Raw genomic sequence first — 22,061 nt, forward strand, 5'->3', positions numbered from 1 at the left:
GGATAAATCCACAAAGTGGCAAGCAGTCACACTTTTTCTATAGAATAAGACGAAGCGAAATGTTGTTGCTCGGGGCGAGAAAGCCAGAAAAGACGAGGCGCATTGCACGAGCAGCATGGACATGTATGCGTGCGACGGCGCCTGCCCCGGTTCGATAATGAGCAGAAAAAAGCAAATGAGCTTGGAGCAGAGACGGGACGAGGATTGCTATTGAGTTTTTGTGGGTCAATTGTCACGTATTAGCAGGGGATTATATGGACGATGTTCAGTATTATTCCATTAAGATCACAAGCCTTGAAATAAAAGGAATGACATACGAGAAAAACAAAATGTGGAATGGAATGACTCATAGTCAATAAAATGAATTTTGACGAAAACTAAAACGGTTCTATTAAAAATAAGATGAATGGAACAGATAATATTAAATAGATAATAATTGGGATAGTCTTCAGTCCGTCCCACTGATAAATAAATAGGATATCGACTGAGAAGAGAGAGAAAGAGAAAAGCGCTATTTGCACTCAATGTCTCAAGAGTTCTTCGGTTCGAGCACGTGGGAGAAAGGAAGAATCAGTGACGACAGGACGGTTATCAATCAATATGAAATAGTTATGTGATAAGCGGAATATAAACAACATTTTTTGAAAAATAAATGTTTGAACGCCTAGATAAGAGTTTGTAAAGTAGTTTTCCTACAGCAATAATTTTCTGCGAACAAAAATTGAATACATTTTTAATATATAAATAAAAAGTTGAAATTTTAATTGGCGAAAACTTGAGAAACATGAGAATTCAGAAGAAAAACAAAGCGAAATGCGTAGGATTTTCAAAATTAACTGATAAGGTCTCGCCACGATGCGCCAGAAGTAATGCAGAAACTACGGTGGGGAGCAATGTCCCTTTAAAGCTCGTCAGTGTTTACGGGAACATTTTTGTTTCGAAAACAGATTGTAAAATCGAACAAACTTTATTTTTCTAATTCTTTGAATGTTTTCTTATGATTTAATGATAAATATTAAATTTATTAGCTTAAATACATTTATTTTTTAGAACAGCGCAAACGGCAAGACGATCGGGCGTTCAAAAATGCGGAGCGAATCAACAACAAAAACATCAGGTATTTAAAAAAAAGTTATTTTAGCTTAACGAAACAAAGAAATAATTACTAGTCTAGTAAAAATAAACTCAAACCCTCTAAAAACTATAAAGTATCGATTCGTGTGTCATGTCTAGTATCGAACGGCATGGCGCGGGCACTCAGGCCTCTAGCCCCGGTGTGAGAAGAAAGAAAGAGAGACGGCGACAGTGAGAGATAACAAGCAAACGATGAAGCATTTACTTTGAAACATGCGCAGACATGCTTGCTTCACTTCGTAAAGACATTAAACGAACGCCGGAGAGACGAGGGAAAAAGAAGCCGCGGTGGCCGTCAAGCGACCGTCCGGCCAACTGAATTGAGTCGACACGGCGGCCAGCCGGTCCCCAAGGAAGAAGAAGGAGAAGAAAAGGGACAACACACCGGCCAAACACACTGAAATTCTTCCTTCGCTCTCTCTCTCTCTTGCACTCTCTTTTCTCACCGATCGGCCTCCCTTCGTTTTTGCGTTTTTTGTGTGAGTGTCATTGCAATTGCCTCTTCTTCTCTGTCGTCTCTACATCTCTGCACTTCTCTCATCTCCCATCAGCCTCCCAGACCGCCCCTCTATCCAACACCAGCGAGTTTTCGGTGCCTGTGTGCTTCTAATTTTCCTTGTGTTGCACTTTGATTTTCTTTGTTTCTAAGTTTTCTGATTTGGAATTTTTTCAAAATATTACGAAGCAATCATTTTGATCTCGTTTGTCTCGAAATCTTAAGCATTAAGTGTGAAAATTCGTAGATTTTATTTTCCGAAATCTTTATCCCATTCTCCGAAAAGAAGATAGCCATATCCTTTATCTTTTAAAACTTACTTTCAAAGTTGCAATCGCTTCTGTTTATTGTCATTTAGCCATTCAAGTTGAAGTGACCTTCACAAGTTTGTTTTTATCGGTATTCAATGACCAACGATGACGTGCTACACCACTCCCACGATGAGTGGATATAAGATAATGTACGGGAATTTCTTTTTTTCCGATTTCTATTTCCAGTCATTCAAAGCTTCACCGATATATGTTTACGCCTTATTCCATATGACAAATTTGTCGTTCAGTTTTGAATAAGAGGACACGTGACCCTTGTCGCTATGACAATCGGATAGACATCAGTAGAAATACTTTTAAAATATATGTAATCTAATTTTTGTAGTTACCTCTTAGTTTGAAATTTTGATTTAATCGCTAAGATGCTATCGCTAATTTCTAATAGAACGGTGTAGAGTAAAAGATTCCTCATGATTTTTTTTGTTGTTCACTTTTCTATCTACGTAACTTTTAAATTTCAAAAAACTCGGTCCCCCACCTTTTTTAAATCGCTGATTGTCTGAATATCACAAGTTATGCACTTTTACATTTTAGTACTAAAATATTGTTAGTTGCTGAATCAGAAGATTGATAGCTGTCATATAACCTACAATCATGGAAACTAGTAATCAACAACTCGAAAACACCTTTTCTCTAGCCCCGCCCACGAAATGCCCTTTTTCTACGTTCGTCACCGCTAAAAGAATCGTTGTGATTCCTTCTTCTCTTCCGTCATTCTACCTCTGCGATTCTCCAGTTTACACAGCAGTGGCAACATTGTCCTCTTCGAAATGCCGAAGAATAAAACGAAACGAGGGAGACGGTATGGCTACCAGAGGAGGAGGTAGTCGACCTCTCGCCTCCTATGTGTGTTTTTTCCTTCAAGTTGCGCAACACCACATCGGCAGTTTTTTCTTCTTCTTCTATTCGTGCGCGGGCGCCCGCTCCCCCTCATCCGACCCGCCCTTCCTGCCGATTCCTCTCTCGATGTCTGATGGCTTTCCTTCTTTCGTTTCCTTCTTCCCCATCCTCCTGTATTGGCTGGTTGTATGGGACATGTCTGCCTGACTGTGTGTCCTTGCCAGCTTGCGCTCTTGCGCAGTTCTCCGCGCAACACGCTGCGCACCCTACCACCACACTCACTCACCAATACACACACATTACCCCAAGCCCAATAGACATATACACAAAAAACGAAAGAATGTCTTCTGCGTGTATGTGTGTGCGATTCGCATGTCACCAATCCGAGCAACTTCTTGGTCTCTTTTTGTTTGGGTTCAAATTTTCGTTTTGTTCCAGTTTTGTCAGTACAGGTTCACTGATGGATCTGATCTTGCTCCAAACGACTTTCGTTTTTTTGGGTTTTCTTTATTCTCCTGTTTCTCTTCTGACCATTTATCAAATCTACCGTAGCAGTTCTTGTTCTTCTTCTTTTTTTCATTCTCTCTTTATGTAATTTATCTTGTCATATGTTTTCTGACAGTTGGTTTTCCTTACGGTATCTAGGATTGTTTGTTTGGAACTGTTTTCTAGGAATTTTGTTTGAATTATCGCTATTTTCCGATGCATCATCAATAATAATCTCTTGAAATTAAGTCAGATGATAATTCGAAACATTTAGAATTAGGCTTCCCTTTGGTGTTTAAAATTTAAAGATTAATATTGCAATAGAAAATTGAATAATAAAGTAAATCAATTCTAATCCATGTTTCTCTTCTTCTCGAATATAAGCTAGCCCACGCATTTTGAAGATTTTAGTGTTTAAAAATTATGAGAAACTGTCAACTTTGGAGTGAAATTAATGTTCATCAATTGAAATTGTGCTTTGAATTCATTGAACTTTTTCGCGGATCATAGTTTCATTTTATCGTGTCGTTTGTTTGTTCCTACGTTCTCTCTCATTTTGCCAAACTATCAAAGAGCAGAGCATCATTTTCTACTTTTCTTGCTGCTTCTGCCCTTCCGCTCCAATCGGCTCTCAGGCCTGCTATGCTCCTCGTGACGGATTCCATTTCGACGTCTCCTTATTCGGCTTCTTCTCTTTCTTCTGTGCATCTGCTTGTTCTAGTTTTTGTCAACTACTGCTCTTCTCTAATCCACATGTAAATAGTTTGATGCGTTGGCGTCGTTGGTGGTGGACGTCGTCCTCTCTGCTTCGGTTTCTGCGCCATGTTGCTCCCTTTCTGTGTTGTCCTCATTTATTTCGAGAAAGATAGAGAGTGTCCTCACGGCGCCACCCATAAAACATGTAGAAGAGAAAAAAAATGTAAACAAGAAGAGCAACATAGCTAGAAATTACCAGAATTGTGAGAGGGAACCTACTACCAACATTTGCATGTGTTCCTCTTGTCCATCTGCCCATCACCTTTTTTATCGTCGTTTTTTTTTCTTGTTCGTCTTCTCTACCACAATGACCACTTACTTCAATATTTATGACAATGGTTGGTTGCTGCTGCCGAAATTTGCATGTCTTTCCGTGTCCATCTCCTGCCTTCTCAGTGGGGCCATTCCATATCCATTCGATTCCGACGTCTTCCATTAAAAAATGCGCCCTTTCGTGTCATTTTCCCGCCCTTTCTTGTGTCTTTTTCACACTCACTCTTCGAAACACACAACATCTGGCGCACATTTCTATTTCGCCGAGAAAGCATCTGGCTTGTTGGGATTACTGTATGAATTGTACTTTTTGCAAAGGGTGAAAAAAACATGAACGAGCGAGCACTCTCAATAGTTTAGAGGCTGAGAGTGTAGCTGTGAGCTCACTCCTATTCTGGACAGAGAATAAGAAACAAAAATCAGGACCCTTCTACACTGCTCGCCGGCAGGTAATGCGAGCTCTTTTCTATTGCCCTTTTTTGTGTAGGTGAGTGTGACCAATCACACACTAGCTCACCCACTTCTTTCTCCTCTTGCAATGTTTCGTAATATATTAAAGTACACGGAGACGACGGTGTGTCCTTCCTCGGTTCGGATTTTCGAAGAGTTTCGAAAACAATGCTTCTGGGGCATAGCATGGGTGGCGTGGTCGTAAGAACGCACATCTCATCCGATTAATGGATCGCCGGGGACATTGGAACTTCCATTGAAAGGCCATTCTGAAAGGACTACAAGAAATGATCTTTCTCTGAAACATTCTTATGTTAACATTTATGCATGCCTTTCTCAAGAAGCGAAACTTCTATTTTTTCAATCTCTGACACATTTCACTATTATCGAAAATTTTGCCAGTTACGTGTTTTATTTTTGGAACACTGGAACGACTATGAGCACAAATTTGTTTCGAGAACATAAGTCAATAGTCTTTCCTGTGATGATAAAGATGAAAACAAGCCGCTTTGTGCCCCCTCGTTCGCCCTTTTACAACTGTTTCTTGATTCTTTCTTACGAAACGAAAGCATCATCTTTATCATTTCCGAAACCTCTTGAAATTCGAAAACATTGGATTAAACGTCTCTTAGCTTCTAAATTTAGTGTCCATTTTGAACTTTAAAAATTTCCACAAAAAATCCAACTTTTCTACAATCGCCCAGGAGATGTCTAATTGGCAGAAAAGAAGCTCAGTTTGATCCGCTTTTCATATTTACTTGCAATCTTTGATGCCCTCTTTCTACTCTCTTTCACTCTTACTTCCTATTTCTTTGCGTCTTACTACGTCGTTTTATTTTTTTCTGCTCCCGATGCCACTACCATCTCTATCCATTCGCATTTTGTTCGTTCGTCAATTTGAAATGGAACCAAGCGAGGGATGAGATGAACATAGTGGAGCCCATTCGCTGATTGTGCGTGATTGTTGCTCTTTTTGCATGGCTTCAAGGGAGGTCACCACCACGCTTTGTTCAACTTCACTGGCACATCACGCTTGCTCTTGTATCTGCTACTCTCAACAGATGAGAGCCGCACGGGCATCGGGAACAAGAGAGTGTTCCCAAATGTGCGAAAGAGAAAATCGATGATCAGCTATGGAAAATTTGAAACAATATGTTGCAAGAAGATCTAAAGTATCTCACGAGGGTACTGTTCACTTTTGAAAATATGGAACTGAACTCCAAGTTCCTAAATGAGCTTCTAAAAACTGTCTCATTGAATCCCTTTACTTCAGTTTAGTCGCATCTTTTTTATTGTTGCCAAAGAGTCGATCGATGGTGGTAGCCGTGCCACTTGGAATATGTGTACCTCTTTTCTCTCAATTCTAACTTACTCTATTATTTTGACCGTCCACTCTGTCTTTCCTTCTTATCTCCTTTATATTCTTCTTCTTCTTCTTCTTCAACCCCTACTCACACTGCCACCGACCGTTACCGTCGCCGTCTTCTTCTTTCTATTCTATTCTCTTTTTTTTGCTACTAGTAGTGCTGTTGGTGTCGCTCCTTACCGTGTGCGCGGGGGTCGGCGACGCGCTGGGAGGTGGTGTCGATAACCTGAAATGTCCTTGAGGTTGTTATACGCCGTCGTCATCGTCCGTCGGTGACCACTAGATGGAATAGTGACGGAAGAAAAATGAAGAAGTTTTTGGTTAAGTTAGCCCTGTATATTCTCTGATTTAAAAAATTCCCTAGGTTTATTAAAAATGTTTAACTTAATTTTCGCCCGATTTTCTTTTCCTCTTCCTTAAAAAATATGTATTTTCACTGGTTTCTTTCTTTCTTTTCATCTCCTCTCTCTCCCATTTTAGATTTTTCCTAGAAAACCTTCTCTCTGATCATCATAATCTTTTCAATTTTCAGATCCACATAAAAACCACGGCATCGCCTATGCGCCATTATTGTCCAAAACTCGGTGAAATTGGTTGAACTTTTCTAGAGGTGAGTGAATTGTGCTCATTTTATTTTTATTCTCACTATGACTGTCAGTGAATGATCGTCTTCAAACATTATTTTCGTGGGGGTGATGGATCAATGTAAAGAAATGGGGAGAGATGTAGAAAATGAAGAAAAAAACTAGTTTTTCGATTCGTCCGAAAGGGCATCGAAAATGGGAAAATATACGAACATCTGCGACATTTTAGGGTCACCGATATGGTCTTTTATAACCGAGAAACTTAATTCTAGTTATAGCTGAAATTCTTTCTAAAATTGTTTCCGGTCAGAAAATTCCAATCGATATATAATTTTGAACTAAATATAGGCTCCCAGAAAATAAATACGCACCGCAAATACTTTTTTGGATAATAGAAAATAAAGGTGTATTAGAGAAAGTCTTGCGTCAAAAGCTTATTATATCTATCCTACTTCCCGATTCATCCTTTTCATCTCAAAAATCGTCTTTGGTGGCTAGCTTTTTGCAAAATCTAGCATATTTTGAATCTTCGAACATCGTTCCAATTTCTTCTCATTTGTATTTCTACGAGACACAAGCACAAAGCCTTCAGTCTAGACATATTTCTTGTAAAGCTGATGTCTTACTCTAGACGAACGCTGCAAATTTTTGAGTGTGAATATATTTCAGTATACTGAATAAATTTTTAGAGAACACAAGAATATTGTTTTTTGTCAAAAGGTTAAAGCTATTAAATTTTTCTTGAAATTTCGTGCACTTTTAGTCATTCCTATACTTGGTAACATGTGTGAAACACCCGTCATTGTGCACTTTTGGTCATCTCTCAATAATATCACATCATTTTATCCATTTGTTATTTCAAAAACCGTCGAATTTCTTCCTCCTCTAGTTTAGCCAATCAGTTTCTTTTACATTAAGCTTCCCGAGGGACATTTACTTTCACACACTCGCCATCAATCACGTGAGATTGAGGTGTGCATATATAGGAAAGCTGTGCTGGGTAATACTTGAAACCAAAGACTCATGACAACGGCTCATTTAGTCTTCGCTTTCTTTTTTACATCAAATTATAGAGTATAGAGATAACATATAATTTCGAGATTTTTATTTGTGGGATTATTGGAATGTACTTTTTAAACACACTAAAACTACTTTAATCGATTCTTTTTTCAGTTTCAGATGGACATAGTAGTGGTTCTAGCACTAGTTGTGCTAGCCTTTGTCTTCATTCTATCGCTTCTCATCTTAGTCATCACATGTCAACGGAGAAGACTTTCCCGAGCCAAATCAAAGGTAAAATATCATTATAAGGATTTTTCTTATTCATTTTTTGTTTTTCAGATACTGGTTCCATTCGAAACTCCACCAAATCGATATTCTCGTAATGCAGCAGCAATCAACAATATCGATGATATTGAGACAATGGAGCAATTGAATGGTCTTCTAGAAGAACTTTTGGATAGAAATCAATGGCTGTTTGAGGCACGTGGAATCATGCAACACGTTGTAGCTGTACTCACGATCAGCAAGAGTGTTACAACGAAATTGTCTGTAATTCAACTTCCAACATCTCCATCACCATTCCACGATGCAATTAATATGGCGATGCGTAACATTTACCCACGATTCGATGATCTTGTGGAAAGTCTTGCTGCTCAACCAATTGATATGCGTCTGTTGGAAGCACGAGCTCTATCATTGGGTACTGTATGCTGGTCACTATACTTGCCGTATACACTTTTGGATGCAAAATATAAGGAATTGATGCAGAAGCCATTGAATGAAATGAATCTTCATCTAGTAACAATCAGAACTGCAGCACATCTTGTTTCTATGGCAGAAAAAGGTGCAGAAGATGTGAGTATTCAATGAACTAGAAATTTTAATTAATGAATTTTACAGAAGCTTAATATCGTCGATTTGAAAGATCATTTGATGCGAATGCGACGTCAAATCCGGGGAGATATGTTGCTTGATGATGATTATGAGACAGAAGATGACTTGGATGATGTAGAAGAAGTTGATGACGAGGCACATGATCCAGATGGACTTGTTGTCAAAAATAAAATCGGAAAAGATCATGAAAAGATCCCGTTGGTCGAGTCAGAAGCAATAATTGATATGATCGAGTTGACCAGAGGTGTGTGATATTAAATATGTATTTCATTCAACAATATTTCTTATTTCAGTCCCCGTCGTCGAGCAAGAACAACTCTTGAAGAGCAACGGTGTATCTGATCAAAAACATACACCAATTCTACATCTTCACTATCATCATCATCATCCTCATCACATGACCAATGGATCGTTGAATACTGTTGAAGAGATCAATGAGGATGATCATCACGGAGAAGGGTAGGTTATTATGAAAATAAATATGTACTTATCAAAAGTTGGATGATTCGCTTTAGATTTTTGATGAGATCATTTTTGAATTAAAATCGCTTTTAAAAATCAAAGTTTCCAAATATTCGTAGCTAAATAATAATAAAACATTTTAAAAAATCTGAAATCTGAAAAATTACCTCTTTTGCTGTTGAAAATTTTCCAATTTTTTTGTGTTTATTTTTTTCAAAAAATTTTCCATTTAACTATTTTTGTTCTCTTTTTTCGAAAGAAAATGTTATCTCATTTAATTATCATAAGGTTTTGAAAATATTGGTTGTAAAAACATAAAATATTCTCACAATCTTATGAGAATTATATTGGATAACATTTTTTTTCCGGAAAAAAGGAACAAAACGGGTGAAATCGATAGCTCAAAAAAAAAGAAAACGGGTGAAAAAATAAGAAAAAAAAGCGTGCCGCAGTTTTGCGAAATTAAGCTCCTCCCATTTTATTGTGCAATGCGGATTTCAACAGTAAAGCGCTTCTTTCAATCATATTGTTTTTTTCAGAACTTCAACGTCATGTTCTTCGTCATCGACATCTTCAGCTTCCTCACATTCCGCTCACCCAATCGACCCAAAAGCATGACGCCAAAAGCTGTGATGTTCAAATCATGTTCGCAACTCACAGCTTCTCAATTCCGCGATTCTCAGTTTCTGTATGTGTCGATGATCTAGGCAAAAAACACGCACAAAAAGTGCATCCACAATGCCATTTTTAATGTATATACAAAATATTTTCCCGTTCCATTCGCATATCCCCATTTCTTTTTCCCTTTTGAGTTATTTCTTTTTCTTACTGTTGTGTGTGTTCTTCTTTTTTTTGTTTATCTCTAAGTTCCCATGTTACTTTCAAATCTCTATTGTTATTTCTCTTCTCGTTTACGCACCTGGACCTCTCGTTTTAAACCGAATCGCGGGCCCCGTTAATTTTGATGACTTTTATCTCTTAAGCCTAATCGAGTACACACGTTTTCAGAACCAAATACCTCGCACCCGAATATCCTTTCCCATAATTTGTGTGGCGAGAGACGGAAACTGACACAGAGGGTGAAATATTTCGTAATATTTTATCACACTTTGTCTGTGGACTCTCTCAGTTCCACACTATGCCAACTACCTCTATCTCTCCACCCTCTCTCTTTTTACATCCATATTTCACTCGAATAACTGTATACAAAACGCTAGAAAAACGGGCTCCGAAGTTTTGTAGTATTATTTACAAACACTTATCCAATATTCTAATATTTTCACTTATCTTTCTGTTCTCAACCTATTTTTATTGTTACCTCCTTTTTTGCATATTCAATGTTCTTCCAGAGCATTGAAACGGAAAATGAGATTTTGGAATTCGAAGATTAATATCTGAAATTATAAGCTCTACGAATTTCAAGATATCTTTTTCTCATCATCTCTGCGTCTCATACAATTCTCTCACACACTTCAGGTTCTCTCTTCCCCGTCCCCGTCTCTCTCTCTAATTATATCTAAAGTTACATACAAACTCTCTCTTGTACCCCGTCCCGATTTACGGTGCCGGCAATGCTGGTACGGTAACACACGGCTTTTGATGCATCGGGTATTACTCTTATTTTTCCAACTTAAAACCCCAAAATTATGTACATTTTGAAAACCTCCTGCATGCCTCTACAGTTCTCCCTTTTTCTCTGTTTCTCCATCTCAAAAACTGTATTTCTTTTTTTCTCCAAATTATGAATTATATTGCAAAAACCCTCACGAAAGATCAAAAACATCATAAAATCAAATAAAAATTAATAATTAAATGTTTTCAATATTGTTACTCTAGATCTCTGGAGTATTCAAAATTCTCGCATATTTCTTAAATTGCTATTACAGATTTTCAGATATTTTATTTCAGACTGACGCAATGGAAAGCCTTGAAACAGCTTTAAAACAGGCAGCGGCAACGGTGAGGACTTTTTTAGATTAAAATTTTTATAATAAAAAAAAAAGAATTTAACCGACGATTTTTAAGTTTCCTCACATTTTTTTATACGTTGATGAGTAAAAAAACGTAAGTATACATATAAATGTATTTAAAAAAAAAGGAAAATGACCAAAATTTAAAGCTATTTTGAAAATTTATGTAAAAAATTGCAGAAACCCGCTGAGCATATCCGAAATGTCTGTCTTGTCGCTCACGTGGATCATGGAAAAACCAGTTTTGCAGATTCTCTGGTTTCAGCCAATGCTGTTATTTCTAGTAAAAACTTTAAAAATGTCTAACTCGACAACGATTATCTAAATTTTCAGGTCGAATGGCGGGAAAATTACGTTATATGGACAGTCGAGAAGATGAACAAACACGTGGAATTACTATGAAATCCAGTGGAATCAGTTTGCTCTGTGAGCCACTTCTCATCAATCTCATTGATAGTCCGGGACACGTGGATTTTTCTGGAGAAGTGACGTCAGCATTGATTCTTTCCGATATTGCACTTCTGTTGATTGATGTTATTGAAGGAATTTGCTCACAAACAGAAGCTCTTATTCGTCAAGTTATCAGAAATGGTCAAGCAATGATTCTTGTTATCAATAAAATCGATCGATTGAGAGTTGAACTGAAAATGTCGTCAAGTGAAGCATATCAACATATGTCTCGTCTTATTGAAGGAGTCAATAGTTGCATTAGTCAGGTTCTTGGAGGAATTGTATTAGAAGATGATACATGGGGAAATATCGAAGAATCGGAAGCAAAACTTCATTTTGATCCTGCAAAAGGAAATGTTATTTTCTCATCAGCACTTCATTCATACGCTTTTGGATGCGAAGACTTTGCTCAAATAGCTGCTGAAAAAATGAAAGTAGAAAAATCGGCATTACTTCCTGCAATGTTCGGAGATTTTTGGATTGATTCGACTGGGTCTATCAGAGATGGAGCAGCAGTTAAGAATAAGGCAACACTGTTCGAAAGAATCGTTTTAGAACCACTTTGGAGAATTCACGATCTTGGACTTGTTGAAAATGATGCTACCAAGCTTGCCGAAGCTGCAAAAAAGCTTGGAATTAATTTAAAATCCAGAAGAGCCAATGAAGCTTTCGACGAACTTATGAGAACTTGGTTGCCACTTCCAAAAGCAAGTTTCAGAGCAGTAGCAAGAGCTCCAAATGTTAGATCAACATTTGATACTCAACATCGATTGGATCATCTGACAGGTCATCGTCTGGATCATCCATTAAGAAAATTCGTTCTCGAATGTAATCCTGAAGCAATGACACTGGTTTTTGTTGTGAAACTTCTTCAGACAGAAGACAAAAATCTCACTTCTCGTAGAGCAATTTGTCGTGTTCTCAGTGGGACACTGCGTAAAGGAGACACTTTATACGTCCTTCAACAACAAAATGTGAGTTTTATTTCTTAGAATATTCGAAGAATCGAAATTGGAATAATTTTGGGAAGAAAATTAGAAAAATTTACTGTTTTCATTTTATTTTTCCTCGAAATAAATTATTAGAGAATTAAAAAAAATTAATTTTTCGATTTTTCTAATTTAAAAAAATGTTGAAAAATATTATTCGCAAATTACAAGAATTAAAGATGTAGCAAATATATCTTGATTTTGATGTAAAAATAATTCAAAAAATTTCAATGAAAAAAATGAGCGGAAATTATTAAAATTCGAGTTTTTCTCTGAACGAAAAAGGAAACAATTTTTCCAAAAAAAAAAAGCTATGCCTACCAAGGTGTCACAAAAAAAATACAAAATTTTCTTTTTTTTTTGGTTTTCCAGAGTCAATAGAAAAATTGAAAAAAAGCATGTTCAGACAAGACTATGTTTTTTGTTTTAAAAAGGAACAACTTTTTATTGTTTTTCTTTTGGAAAATCGTTTGTTTCCCAAATTATCGGAAAATCAAAAAAAAAATAAAAAAAAATTGAAAAACGAACATTTTCGGTTTTCCGATATTTTAAAACCCAAATAAATTAAATTAATATTTAAAAAATAACATGTTAAATAGGTTCCTACAAACATTATCTCTAATAAAATAATTTTTGATTTTTTTTGAAGATTGTCTGATATTGGCATTTTTTTCGGAACCTGTTTGAAATTATGTCCTAAAAAAATCTTTCAAAATTGTTTTTAATTTGAAAAAATATTTTTTCAGAATAGCAGCGAAGTGACTTCTACAAAAATCGATCGAATTTCAATTCTTCGTGGTCGTGATTCAATTCCAACCGATACAGTAACATCAGGAATGATTTGTACTATTGATGCAGAAATTCTATTACAAAATACTACTCTCTGTGAGAAACCGGATTTCCCTTGTCTCAAAATTGGATCTCAAACTGGAGAAGCTTTGGTTAGAGTTTCGATCAGTACTCAACAATTGGATGATATGGACGATTTAAGAGAAAAATTGAAATTATTAGCTCTACTTGATACAAGTCTGAAAGTGATGGAATTGGAAAATGGAGAATTAGCAATGGTGACAGCTGGAGAAGTACATTTACAAAAATGTATCAAGGATTTAAATGATTTGGGACTTGTGGATTTAGATGTCTCTGAACCAATTGTTCCATTTATGGAGACTGTAATTGAAGATTCTGTACTCTCAGCACCACAAATTATTGAACAAGAGACCGAATGCCGTATTCGAGAAGCTTTATATATCAAATTGAGAGTTGTTCCATTGGGAGATGCCGTTGTCGAGGTTAGGACTTTTTTTTGAAATTTTTTGAATTGTAAAAACATAGTCTAAAATTAGGAAAATTATTTAGTACTTTTTAAAAAATTAAAAAATTGCGAAAAAAATTAATTCGGAAACATTTTTGAATTAAAAAATCGCATGATGGTTACTGTAACGCGACCAAATTTTCTTTTTTTGTTCTAATTTTCTTTGAAAATGAAAAAAAAACACTCCGCAAAATAAAAAATTTTTTAACCGGTATCGATTTTTCAGGAAAAATCGAAAAATCGAAAAACGAAAGTTCAAAAAATGAAACATCAGAAAACGTATAATTAAAAAAAGGTATAATTACCAATAAATAGTTTCGAGCTATTTTTCGAAAAATCAAAAAAAAAATCAAAATATCGGAAAAACCCGACACCCTTGGTTTTGAAAGGTTTCAAAGTTATCTAAAAAATTCGATAAAAATATAATAAATGGGAAAAAAGGAAGCAAAGCGGAATTTTGCCGAATTGAAATGAAATTATTGGAGAACATTTTTTTTAATTTAAAATTCTCAGGTTATTATGCATTTCAGAGAAATTTTATATGTATAATTTAAATCAAAATCCTCAACGAACTCGGCATTTCGTCACAACTTTTACACCAACTTTAGCAACTTAAGCGCCAATTTTAGCGTTTTGCAACTTATCCACCAATTTTAGCAACTTTTTAACCAAGTTTAGCCAATTCTAGAAAAATTTTCAGTGCAAATTTTGAGGGCATCCCCAACTTTAACCTATTTTGCCCAACTTTAGCAACTTTTTTACCAAAATTTAGCAACTTTTGCACTTGGCATTTCTAAAGTTGCTAAAGTTGGTGGATAAGTTGCGGCGATTTGCCGAGGAACCTTCAATTTTTCAGTTGCTCGACAAAAATTCTTCGTTAATTTCATCGATTCGTCGAGGAGAAGCCGATCAAACCGAAATTGATGAGTTCCAAAAAAGATTTACATCCGTTTGTCTGGAAACGCTTCCAACATTGAAAGGATCTTGGTGGTTTCGAAAACCGAAGGAAGTGATTGAATCAATGATTGATCAAATTTGGGCATTTGGACCAGAAAGAGCAAGAGCCAATATTCTATTCAATAATGTTCAAAATTATGATAGAGATTCCGTTTGGAGAAAAACAGAATTTGGTGTTAGAAGATATGATCAAGCACTTGTCGCTGGATTTGAATTATTCTGTAATACTGGACCACTTTGCAATGAAATTATGCACGGAATAGCAGTTATTGTTGAAGAATGGAATGTTGATGAAGAAGATGGAGCTATTGGAGGACAAATGATGACTGCAATAAAAGCTTCATGCTCTGCTGCTGCTAAAAAACTTGCACTCCGCCTTGTCGCTGCCATGTACCGGTGTACTGTAACTACAGCCAGTCAGGCATTGGGAAAAGTTCATGCCGTTTTGTCACAAAGAAAATCGAAAGTAGGAATGGAGAATTGTAGAACATTTTCAAATATAGTTAGAGATTATAAATTTAAATATTTATATCCATCAGGGCAGTAGATTTTTCGCTTTTTTGAAGAAAAAAAACGATTCTATTTTAAAAACCGAAAATCCTGATAACTGATAAATTTAAATTTTACATGTTTTCAAAAAAAAAAAACACTAGAAAATTTAGAAAGAGTGCGATTTCGATGAAAATATTCAAGTTTTCAAAATAAAATTTCAAATTTACAAAAAATTAATTTTTAATTTTTTTTCCGAAAAAAAAATCCGAAATATTCTGATATAGCTCTAAAAATGACACTCGAAATTATGAAAAGTTAAATTTTGACCAAAATATTTAAGTTTTTCAATATATAATTTCAAATTTACAAAACTTTCCTTTTTTTTCAATTTTTCGGCTTCGAAAATTTCCTTTTTTTTGTTTTCGAATATAAACCTGAAATCCATGTCAATATTTAATGTGATTTGCCCATTGAGCATGTGAACGAAGTATTTAATTTTTGTAATTTTCGACGCATCTGTGCAAATAACGTATATATGGAGAGAATATAATGAATGAATCTTCTTTCCAACTATAATCTAAATAGATTTTATGGTTTAGTGTGCCGATTAAACAAATAAATACGGTATATCCAATCTCATTTATATGAGCATTTTGTTTCAAAAATTTCGAATTTTGACTATTACTTTAATGGCGTTGTATAAATACTAAATTTTAAATAAAAAATAATTTTGAATTCAGGTACTCTCCGAGGACATCAATGAAGCTACAAATTTATTCGAAGTGGTCTCCCTAATGCCCGTCGTCGAATCGTTCTCTTTCTGTGATCAACTTCGCAAGTTCACATCTGGAATGGCTTCTGCTCAACTTCAATTTTCTCACTGGCAAGTCATTGACGAGGATCCTTACTGGACGCCGTCTACATTGGAAGAAATTGAAGAATTCGGATTGAAGGGAGACAGTCCGAATCATGCAAGAGGATATATGGATGCAGTTAGAAGACGTAAAGGACTGCCAACCGAGGACCTGATTGTGGAGTCGGCGGAGAAGCAGAGGAATTTGAAAAAGAATAAATAATTTTTTTTTAGTTTCGTGATATTTTTTGTTGTTTGAATTTCCGGTTTTGACACATTTTAATCTTGTTGATTGTTTTACTTGTTTTTTTTTGTTCGTTTTTTTCAAAGAAATAATTAAATTGAAATCATCAATTTGAACTTTTCGAAAATATTTGCTCCAAAAATGTTAACTTATCATATAAGGCATATCTGAAACATTTTAATTTCACTCGGTTAACACTGTTTCATTCACGTGTGGTGGTGTCAACGACCTGATGGGTATAGCGTAGTACGGGAGAGAGGGTCGAGAGGAACTTTCTTACAATCTTTCTCTACCTCTTTTCATCTATTCATCTCTAAAGGTCTGCGCCTCTCCTGTTATCGATTGTCAACGTGCTGTGGGTGGTTGGCTGTCGTTGTTTGGTGTCTCTGTCAACTCCATTCTCTCTAGTTTTTCATATTTCTCGACATGTTTGACCAACCACTGTCTCTTTTTTGTCCTTCTAACCGACTGGCCTGCCAGCTTTAGCTTCTTCTTCTTTTTCACCATTTTCTTTTCTTTTTTTTTCGTTTCCTTTCTGTTTGCCAGTAGTTCAGCTTTTTTCCACAATCAAAAGTTCATAGATTTAATGACTGACTTTAAATGAGACGACGCCGGTCCCAATTAGCTTTGAGAGTACAAAGTACGGGGCATCGAACAACACTGAACTACATAATGTAGTCTCTCACTTCCTGTTTATATGGGGTGATTCGCAAACTCCTTGTATATACTCATCATTTTGTTAGTCAACTCATTCCGTTCTCACGATATGGACTACTTTCTTGATGCTTCTAAACATATTCAGTTGAATCAAATTGATGAAGAATCTTCAGATGATTGTAAGTAAGTTTTATAACGGACACATCAAGCGACATTGAAAGAAAGTCAACTTTTAAAATATCGACTTTCATGCCTTTTTGAATTTTCCACCAAACTGAGAACTACAAAACCAATCAGCGACTTGCTCATTGAAATCCAGAAATTAATAGAATGATTTTTGGATGGCTTCTTTGCAAAGTCCACTATATGGGTATATATGGATTTTTATACGTTCAAATAATATGTACATTTTTGAGTTTATTAACCTGGCTCTTCTAAAAGTTCTAAAGTAATTCAAATGCCCTTTCTCTTAGAACGTCATTCTTCGATGTGTCTCCTCATTTTCTACCAGAATTTACCAAACCCTACAACTGGATCCTCGTCGGTCACTTATTCGATGCATTACATCTCCTCGCTCCTTAGATATAGATCTTACGATCTTGGAGAGAAAAGGAACGACACTACTTAGCGCGACCGTCTATCTTATTCGATCCGTCGGACAAGATTGATCAAGAAGACTTTGAAATAGCATCCGCATTTAAGAATACCTCATTGGAGTGAGCAGAGAGAGAGAAAGACTACTGGAATCTTGCCGAACACATCGACCAGTTTTAGAGTGTGCCACATCAGTCCTTTTCTGATCTTCGCGTTTCCTTTTGTTTGCTCAAGACGGATGATTTCTCAATCTTCTCTACTTTCGCTACAATAGCAACACGTTTAGTCCTACACTACATCTGCTAAACTGGGAGGCTCGAAATTTCCGAGCTATCAAGTTTCGGCTTGCCCTTTCAATGTTCAAATTTCTACTTTTATTGGACTCGATTAGGATACTTTATTGAAAAACATTCTACATGAGCTTCGGTCTTTTTGAATATACGTTCAAAATTGTTCTATATTCAGAAACAATAAATTGAAAGTACCAAGTTTGTCCTTCTAGCAGTGGAAATTCTAATTATATGCTGCTGAATTATCTCCACATCCTCACCAATAAGGTCTAATATAAAACCTACAATTTCTGAACGCGGCCCATTCATCTGCCTAGTGGTCAATGCATCTCAATTGTGTGCACTTGCCGGTCCTTTATTATTAAGACAACATGCGTTCCACTCCTAAAGACACCATTGAAACACTATGACGTCATAGTCGATTTGCAATAGATACGGCAAATCGTTTTTTTTAATCCACCGTATCGTCAGGACATTTTACATTAGGCTTATCAATACTTATATTAAATTTTGTCTTATTTCTTGTGTGTCTATCATGTGTTAAAGCCATTGCATTGACTCTGATTTCTCTACTCGTCTGACACTCTCTCTACCTCCAACACTATTTCATCGTTTCCATGAACAAGTGACATTCGTCGTTTCTCTTTCACTTTGAAAACTTGCGTTGCTATCTGTTGTTTGGTTTTTTTCGTGTTTCATTTGTTTTTTTTGTTGTAAAAAGTTTAATTGTTTCAGTCATGGACCTAGTAGATCCTCTTGCGGAACCATGTGCCGTTTGTGGTGACAAATCAACTGGAACCCATTATGGAGTCATTTCCTGCAACGGGTGTAAGGTGAGAAGGGATAAATTATAAAATAATAAAAAATAAATTATATTTAGAATTATGTGAAATTATAAATTCAGTTCTCGTCACGAAAAATGATTTTGGAAATTATATTTTTTCCTTTTTTGAAAAATGAAAAATCTCAGTTTTTGCCACTTTTGGAAGTCGTTGATCAAAAAAATTGTTTCCTTATAATTTTATGGACTACTTATGTTTCAAATATTAATAATCAAACACTATAGGGATTCGATAAGCGACAGGGCTATAGTTTTCTCAAAAAGTGGCAAAAACTGTAATTGCCAGTTTTTACTGTCAATAAAAATTTTCTAACTTTTTTTGTTAACTTTGGTACCACAGGAGTAGTTTTTAAAAAACAATTTCCTCACTTTAAAGCAAAGTAATATTGACTCCACCTACAGTAACCCACGCTTTTCGCGCATGCTTTATTTGAAAACATATTGTTCGTGACGAGACCGAGTACTGTACTTTATGGTTGCAAAAGTTCGTATTAATTTAACTGGTTTTTGAAAGTTATGATTATCATCTCGAACTTTTTAATGATTTATCCCGCATTAATAAAACTCATGAATTTCAGGGATTCTTCCGCCGAACAGTTCTTCGTGATCAGAAGTTCACTTGCCGTTTCAACAAAAGATGTGTGATTGACAAAAACTTTCGATGCGCGTGTCGTTATTGTCGCTTTCAAAAGTGTGTACAAGTTGGAATGAAACGAGAAGGTATTCATTTCTCTTTCCGTTCAATATTTGAATATATCCAAAACACAGTGGCCTCATGTTTTTCACCAGTGACCTCTTTTCAATTTCGTCCGTGAAATGAGATCGGCCGCAAAAAAGATTCTAACTTGAGATATTGATTCGGAAATTTGCCCCGTTAACTCAGAATTTAGAATATATTCTTCTTTCTTTCCTTTTCCTGTCCGTAGATTCCATTTCAAAACACGATATTTCTAAAAAAAAATTGTTTCGTAGTTTTCTATCTAGAAAAAATAATTTTGGAGCAAAATATCGTATCTAATTCTACATACGTTTAAAATTTGGATGTTTTTTCATGTTTAATTCGTTATTTTAAAGAAGAAATAGAGTCATAATGACAGAACATAACTGTTAAAAATTGTATTAAATTTTGAATGATTTCTTTTTTTTTAAATTTACCAAAAAATTATATTGAAACAAAGCCACAATAAACATTACCGAAAAACGCAAAAATGTCGAAAATATAGTAAACTATAATTATATTTCATTCATTTTCGTGGGAATTCAAAAATACAAATTTTAACAACTATTTTCTGTCATTCAGGTCCATGTTCTATCATCTGAATCACATCCACGATCAATTCTACAATTTAATATATTTCAGCTATTCAATTCGAACGTGATCCTGTAGGTTCACCAACATCTGGAGCCAGTCTCAACGGGACTCCATTCAAAAAAGACAGAAGCCCCGGATACGAGAACGGAAACAGCAACGGTGTCGGATCAAACGGTATGGGACAAGAGAATATGCGAACAGTTCCACAATCCAGCAGTGTCATTGATGCTTTAATGGAGATGGAGGCTCGTGTCAATCAAGAGATGTGTAATCGATACCGAAGATCGCAAATCTTTGCAAACGGCAGTGGGGGGTCGAATGGAAATGACACAGATATTCAACAAGGAAGTGATTCTGGAGCATCGGCATTTGCACCACCAAACCGGCCATGCACAACCGAGGTAGTGAGTTGGATGGTACGTAAATTAAGAGGTCACATTGTTTTATTTTCAGGATCTGAATGAAATCTCCAGGACAACACTTTTATTGATGGTTGAATGGGCAAAAACAATTAATCCATTCATGGATCTTTCGATGGAAGATAAGATCATTCTACTGAAAAACTATGCACCACAACATCTCATTTTGATGCCAGCATTTCGAAGTCCCGATACAACTCGAGTTTGTCTCTTCAACAATACTTATATGACACGTGACAATAACACTGACCTCAATGGATTTGCTGCATTCAAAACAAGCAATATAACACCCAGAGTTCTTGATGAAATTGTCTGGCCAATGCGACAACTTCAGATGAGAGAACAAGAATTTGTATGTTTGAAAGCACTTGCATTCTTGCACCCAGAAGCCAAAGGACTCTCGAATAGCTCACAGATTATGATTCGTGATGCTAGAAATCGTGTTTTGAAAGCTCTTTATGCATTCATTCTCGATCAGATGCCAGATGACGCACCCACAAGATATGGAAATATTTTGTTGTTGGCACCGGCTCTCAAGGCTCTGACTCAGCTGCTCATTGAGAATATGACACTTACAAAGTTCTTCGGATTGGCAGAGGTATGAAAGCTTTTCTTGTTTGAATCCGTACATAAATGATAGCTTCAGGTGGATTCTCTGCTCTCCGAGTTCATTCTCGACGACATCAATGATCATTCGACGGCTCCGGTCTCTTTACAGCAACATCTTTCATCTCCGACAACGTTACCGACTAATGGGGTTTGTTTTTAATTATTTTATTAAACTTTTTATTCTAAAAAAATACAAAAATAGCGAAAACGGCCAATGATTTCAGGGAAAAACCGTAAAATTCTCTTTTTAAAAAAGATCTTCCATTTCAAAATTCATATTTTTCAGGTATCTCCGTTAAATCCAGCCGGATCAGTGGGAAGTGTTTCGTCTGTTTCTGGAATTACACCAACTGGAATGCTCTCAGCAACTCTTGCAGCTCCATTGGCAATTCATCCTCTCCAATCACAAGATTCCATTTTGAACAGTGAGCAGAATAATCATATGCTCTAATAATTCCATTTTTTCTCCCAAAACTCTTCACCTCATCTCATCTCCAGTTCTATTCCGAATCTGTGATCTTTCATCTTTTCCCTTATTGTTGTTTTGAATCATTACCCCCAATTTATAAAATAGTCCAGAGCCCAGCTATAATGTACATAACAAAAGAAGAATACCCTTCCGTCTCAGTAGTTGTTTCATCTTGAAACCTGTCTAGGCCATCTCTATATCATATCAGGTTATTGTTCTCGTCTCCCCCAACTCTTCTTCCTTAATCTTTTTTCCAGACGGGCTGGCTCTCGTTTATTCTTGTGATTATTATTGTCAATCAAATTATCAGTTTAGTACTTCAATATGTATAAGAAGTGACTGTCTTGGCATTTCCCATCTCTATTTAGAAGATTCCCTTCTTCCCATTTTCCTTCCTTCTTTTCAAGCGTTCGTACCAATTTATGTTTGCAAAAAGAAACTTTTATTTATACTTTTTCAAAGCTCATCGATAAAATACATTATTATACCATATTTTATTATTCGTATCAAATAAACACAATTGACTCA

The 22,061-nt window shown here is 35.9% G+C and overlaps 3 protein-coding genes and 7 non-coding genes across 17 annotated transcripts; 6 read left to right on the forward strand and 4 right to left on the reverse strand.

Moving 5' to 3' along the window:
* Window positions 1–2: 2 nt before the first annotated feature.
* On the reverse strand, window positions 3–190 carry K10C3.8. The gene has a single exon (NR_050444.1). It is a non-coding gene; the product is annotated as an Unclassified non-coding RNA K10C3.8 (non-coding RNA).
* Window positions 191–1,044: 854 nt separating this feature from the next.
* On the forward strand, window positions 1,045–10,886 carry K10C3.4 (Transmembrane protein 98; the record flags this gene model as incomplete). Of its 3 annotated transcripts, none has more annotated exons than NM_001264297.3 (7): window positions 1,045–1,117; window positions 6,663–6,740; window positions 7,888–8,007; window positions 8,056–8,571; window positions 8,617–8,854; window positions 8,904–9,069; window positions 9,612–10,886. In NM_001264297.3, the coding sequence occupies 5 exons, from the start codon at window positions 7,894–7,896 to the stop codon at window positions 9,688–9,690; spliced, it is 1,113 nt and encodes a 370-aa protein (NP_001251226.1). The 3 variants fall into 3 exon arrangements, 2 of the variants coding, with proteins under 2 accessions (NP_001251226.1, NP_001251227.1); NR_138503.1 differs by having other exon boundaries at window positions 1,087–1,117; window positions 7,894–8,007; window positions 9,612–9,690; NM_001264298.1 differs by lacking the exons at window positions 1,045–1,117; window positions 6,663–6,740; window positions 7,888–8,007; ... (1 more) ...; window positions 8,617–8,854; window positions 8,904–9,069 and having other exon boundaries at window positions 9,624–9,779.
* On the forward strand, window positions 1,277–1,549 carry K10C3.9. Its single transcript, NR_050445.1, has one exon. It is a non-coding gene; the product is annotated as an Unclassified non-coding RNA K10C3.9 (non-coding RNA).
* Window positions 1,624–1,773, forward strand: K10C3.10. The gene has a single exon (NR_050446.1). It is a non-coding gene; the product is annotated as an Unclassified non-coding RNA K10C3.10 (non-coding RNA).
* On the reverse strand, window positions 4,774–4,923 carry K10C3.7. Its single transcript, NR_050447.1, has one exon. It is a non-coding gene; the product is annotated as an Unclassified non-coding RNA K10C3.7 (non-coding RNA).
* Window positions 5,673–5,821, reverse strand: K10C3.11. The gene has a single exon (NR_050448.1). It is a non-coding gene; the product is annotated as an Unclassified non-coding RNA K10C3.11 (non-coding RNA).
* Window positions 6,264–6,482, reverse strand: K10C3.12. The gene has a single exon (NR_050449.1). It is a non-coding gene; the product is annotated as an Unclassified non-coding RNA K10C3.12 (non-coding RNA).
* On the forward strand, window positions 10,259–10,348 carry K10C3.13. The gene has a single exon (NR_101608.1). It is a non-coding gene; the product is annotated as an Unclassified non-coding RNA K10C3.13 (non-coding RNA).
* Window positions 10,887–10,974: 88 nt separating the features above from the next.
* K10C3.5 lies at window positions 10,975–16,455 on the forward strand. 2 transcript variants are annotated; one of them, NM_001026393.4, is made up of 6 exons: window positions 10,981–11,031; window positions 11,223–11,325; window positions 11,376–12,466; window positions 13,228–13,773; window positions 14,653–15,219; window positions 15,986–16,445. In NM_001026393.4, exons 1-6 carry the CDS (start codon window positions 10,990–10,992, stop codon window positions 16,319–16,321), a joined length of 2,685 nt encoding a protein of 894 aa, NP_001021564.1. In that variant the 5' UTR covers window positions 10,981–10,989; the 3' UTR covers window positions 16,322–16,445. The 2 variants fall into 2 exon arrangements, with proteins under 2 accessions (NP_001021565.1, NP_001021564.1); NM_001026394.4 differs by lacking the exon at window positions 14,653–15,219 and having other exon boundaries at window positions 10,975–11,031; window positions 15,986–16,455.
* Window positions 16,456–17,108: 653 nt separating this feature from the next.
* On the forward strand, window positions 17,109–22,017 carry nhr-49 (the record flags this gene model as incomplete). 5 transcript variants are annotated; one of them, NM_001381165.1, is made up of 7 exons in its annotated part: window positions 17,109–17,178; window positions 18,619–18,716; window positions 19,303–19,444; window positions 20,085–20,440; window positions 20,490–21,053; window positions 21,102–21,212; window positions 21,351–21,515. In NM_001381165.1, the coding sequence occupies 7 exons, from the start codon at window positions 17,109–17,111 to the stop codon at window positions 21,513–21,515; spliced, it is 1,506 nt and encodes a 501-aa protein (NP_001367039.1). The 5 variants fall into 5 exon arrangements, with proteins under 5 accessions (NP_001367039.1, NP_871799.1, NP_492613.1 ...); NM_181999.6 differs by having other exon boundaries at window positions 17,158–17,182; NM_060212.8 differs by lacking the exon at window positions 17,109–17,178 and having other exon boundaries at window positions 20,085–20,437; window positions 21,351–22,017.
* Between the last annotated feature and the right edge of the window lie 44 nt (window positions 22,018–22,061).

This window comes from Caenorhabditis elegans, chromosome I (genome assembly GCF_000002985.6).
Source record: "Caenorhabditis elegans chromosome I".
Lineage (NCBI taxonomy): Eukaryota > Metazoa > Nematoda > Chromadorea > Rhabditida > Rhabditidae > Caenorhabditis > Caenorhabditis elegans.

What these genes read in the sequence shown, in the direction of transcription:
- K10C3.5 (NM_001026393.4), top strand. Translation starts at nt 10,990, where the DNA reads ATGGAAAGCCTTGAAACAGCTTTAAAACAGGCAGCGGCAACG. An exon ending in AGCCAATGCTGTTATTTCTA is followed by an intron (nt 11,326 to 11,375) that starts GTAAAAACTTTA and finishes CTAAATTTTCAG; the next exon opens with GTCGAATGGCGGGAAAATTA. An exon ending in TGGGAGATGCCGTTGTCGAG is followed by an intron (nt 13,774 to 14,652) that starts GTTAGGACTTTT and finishes TCAATTTTTCAG; the next exon opens with TTGCTCGACAAAAATTCTTC.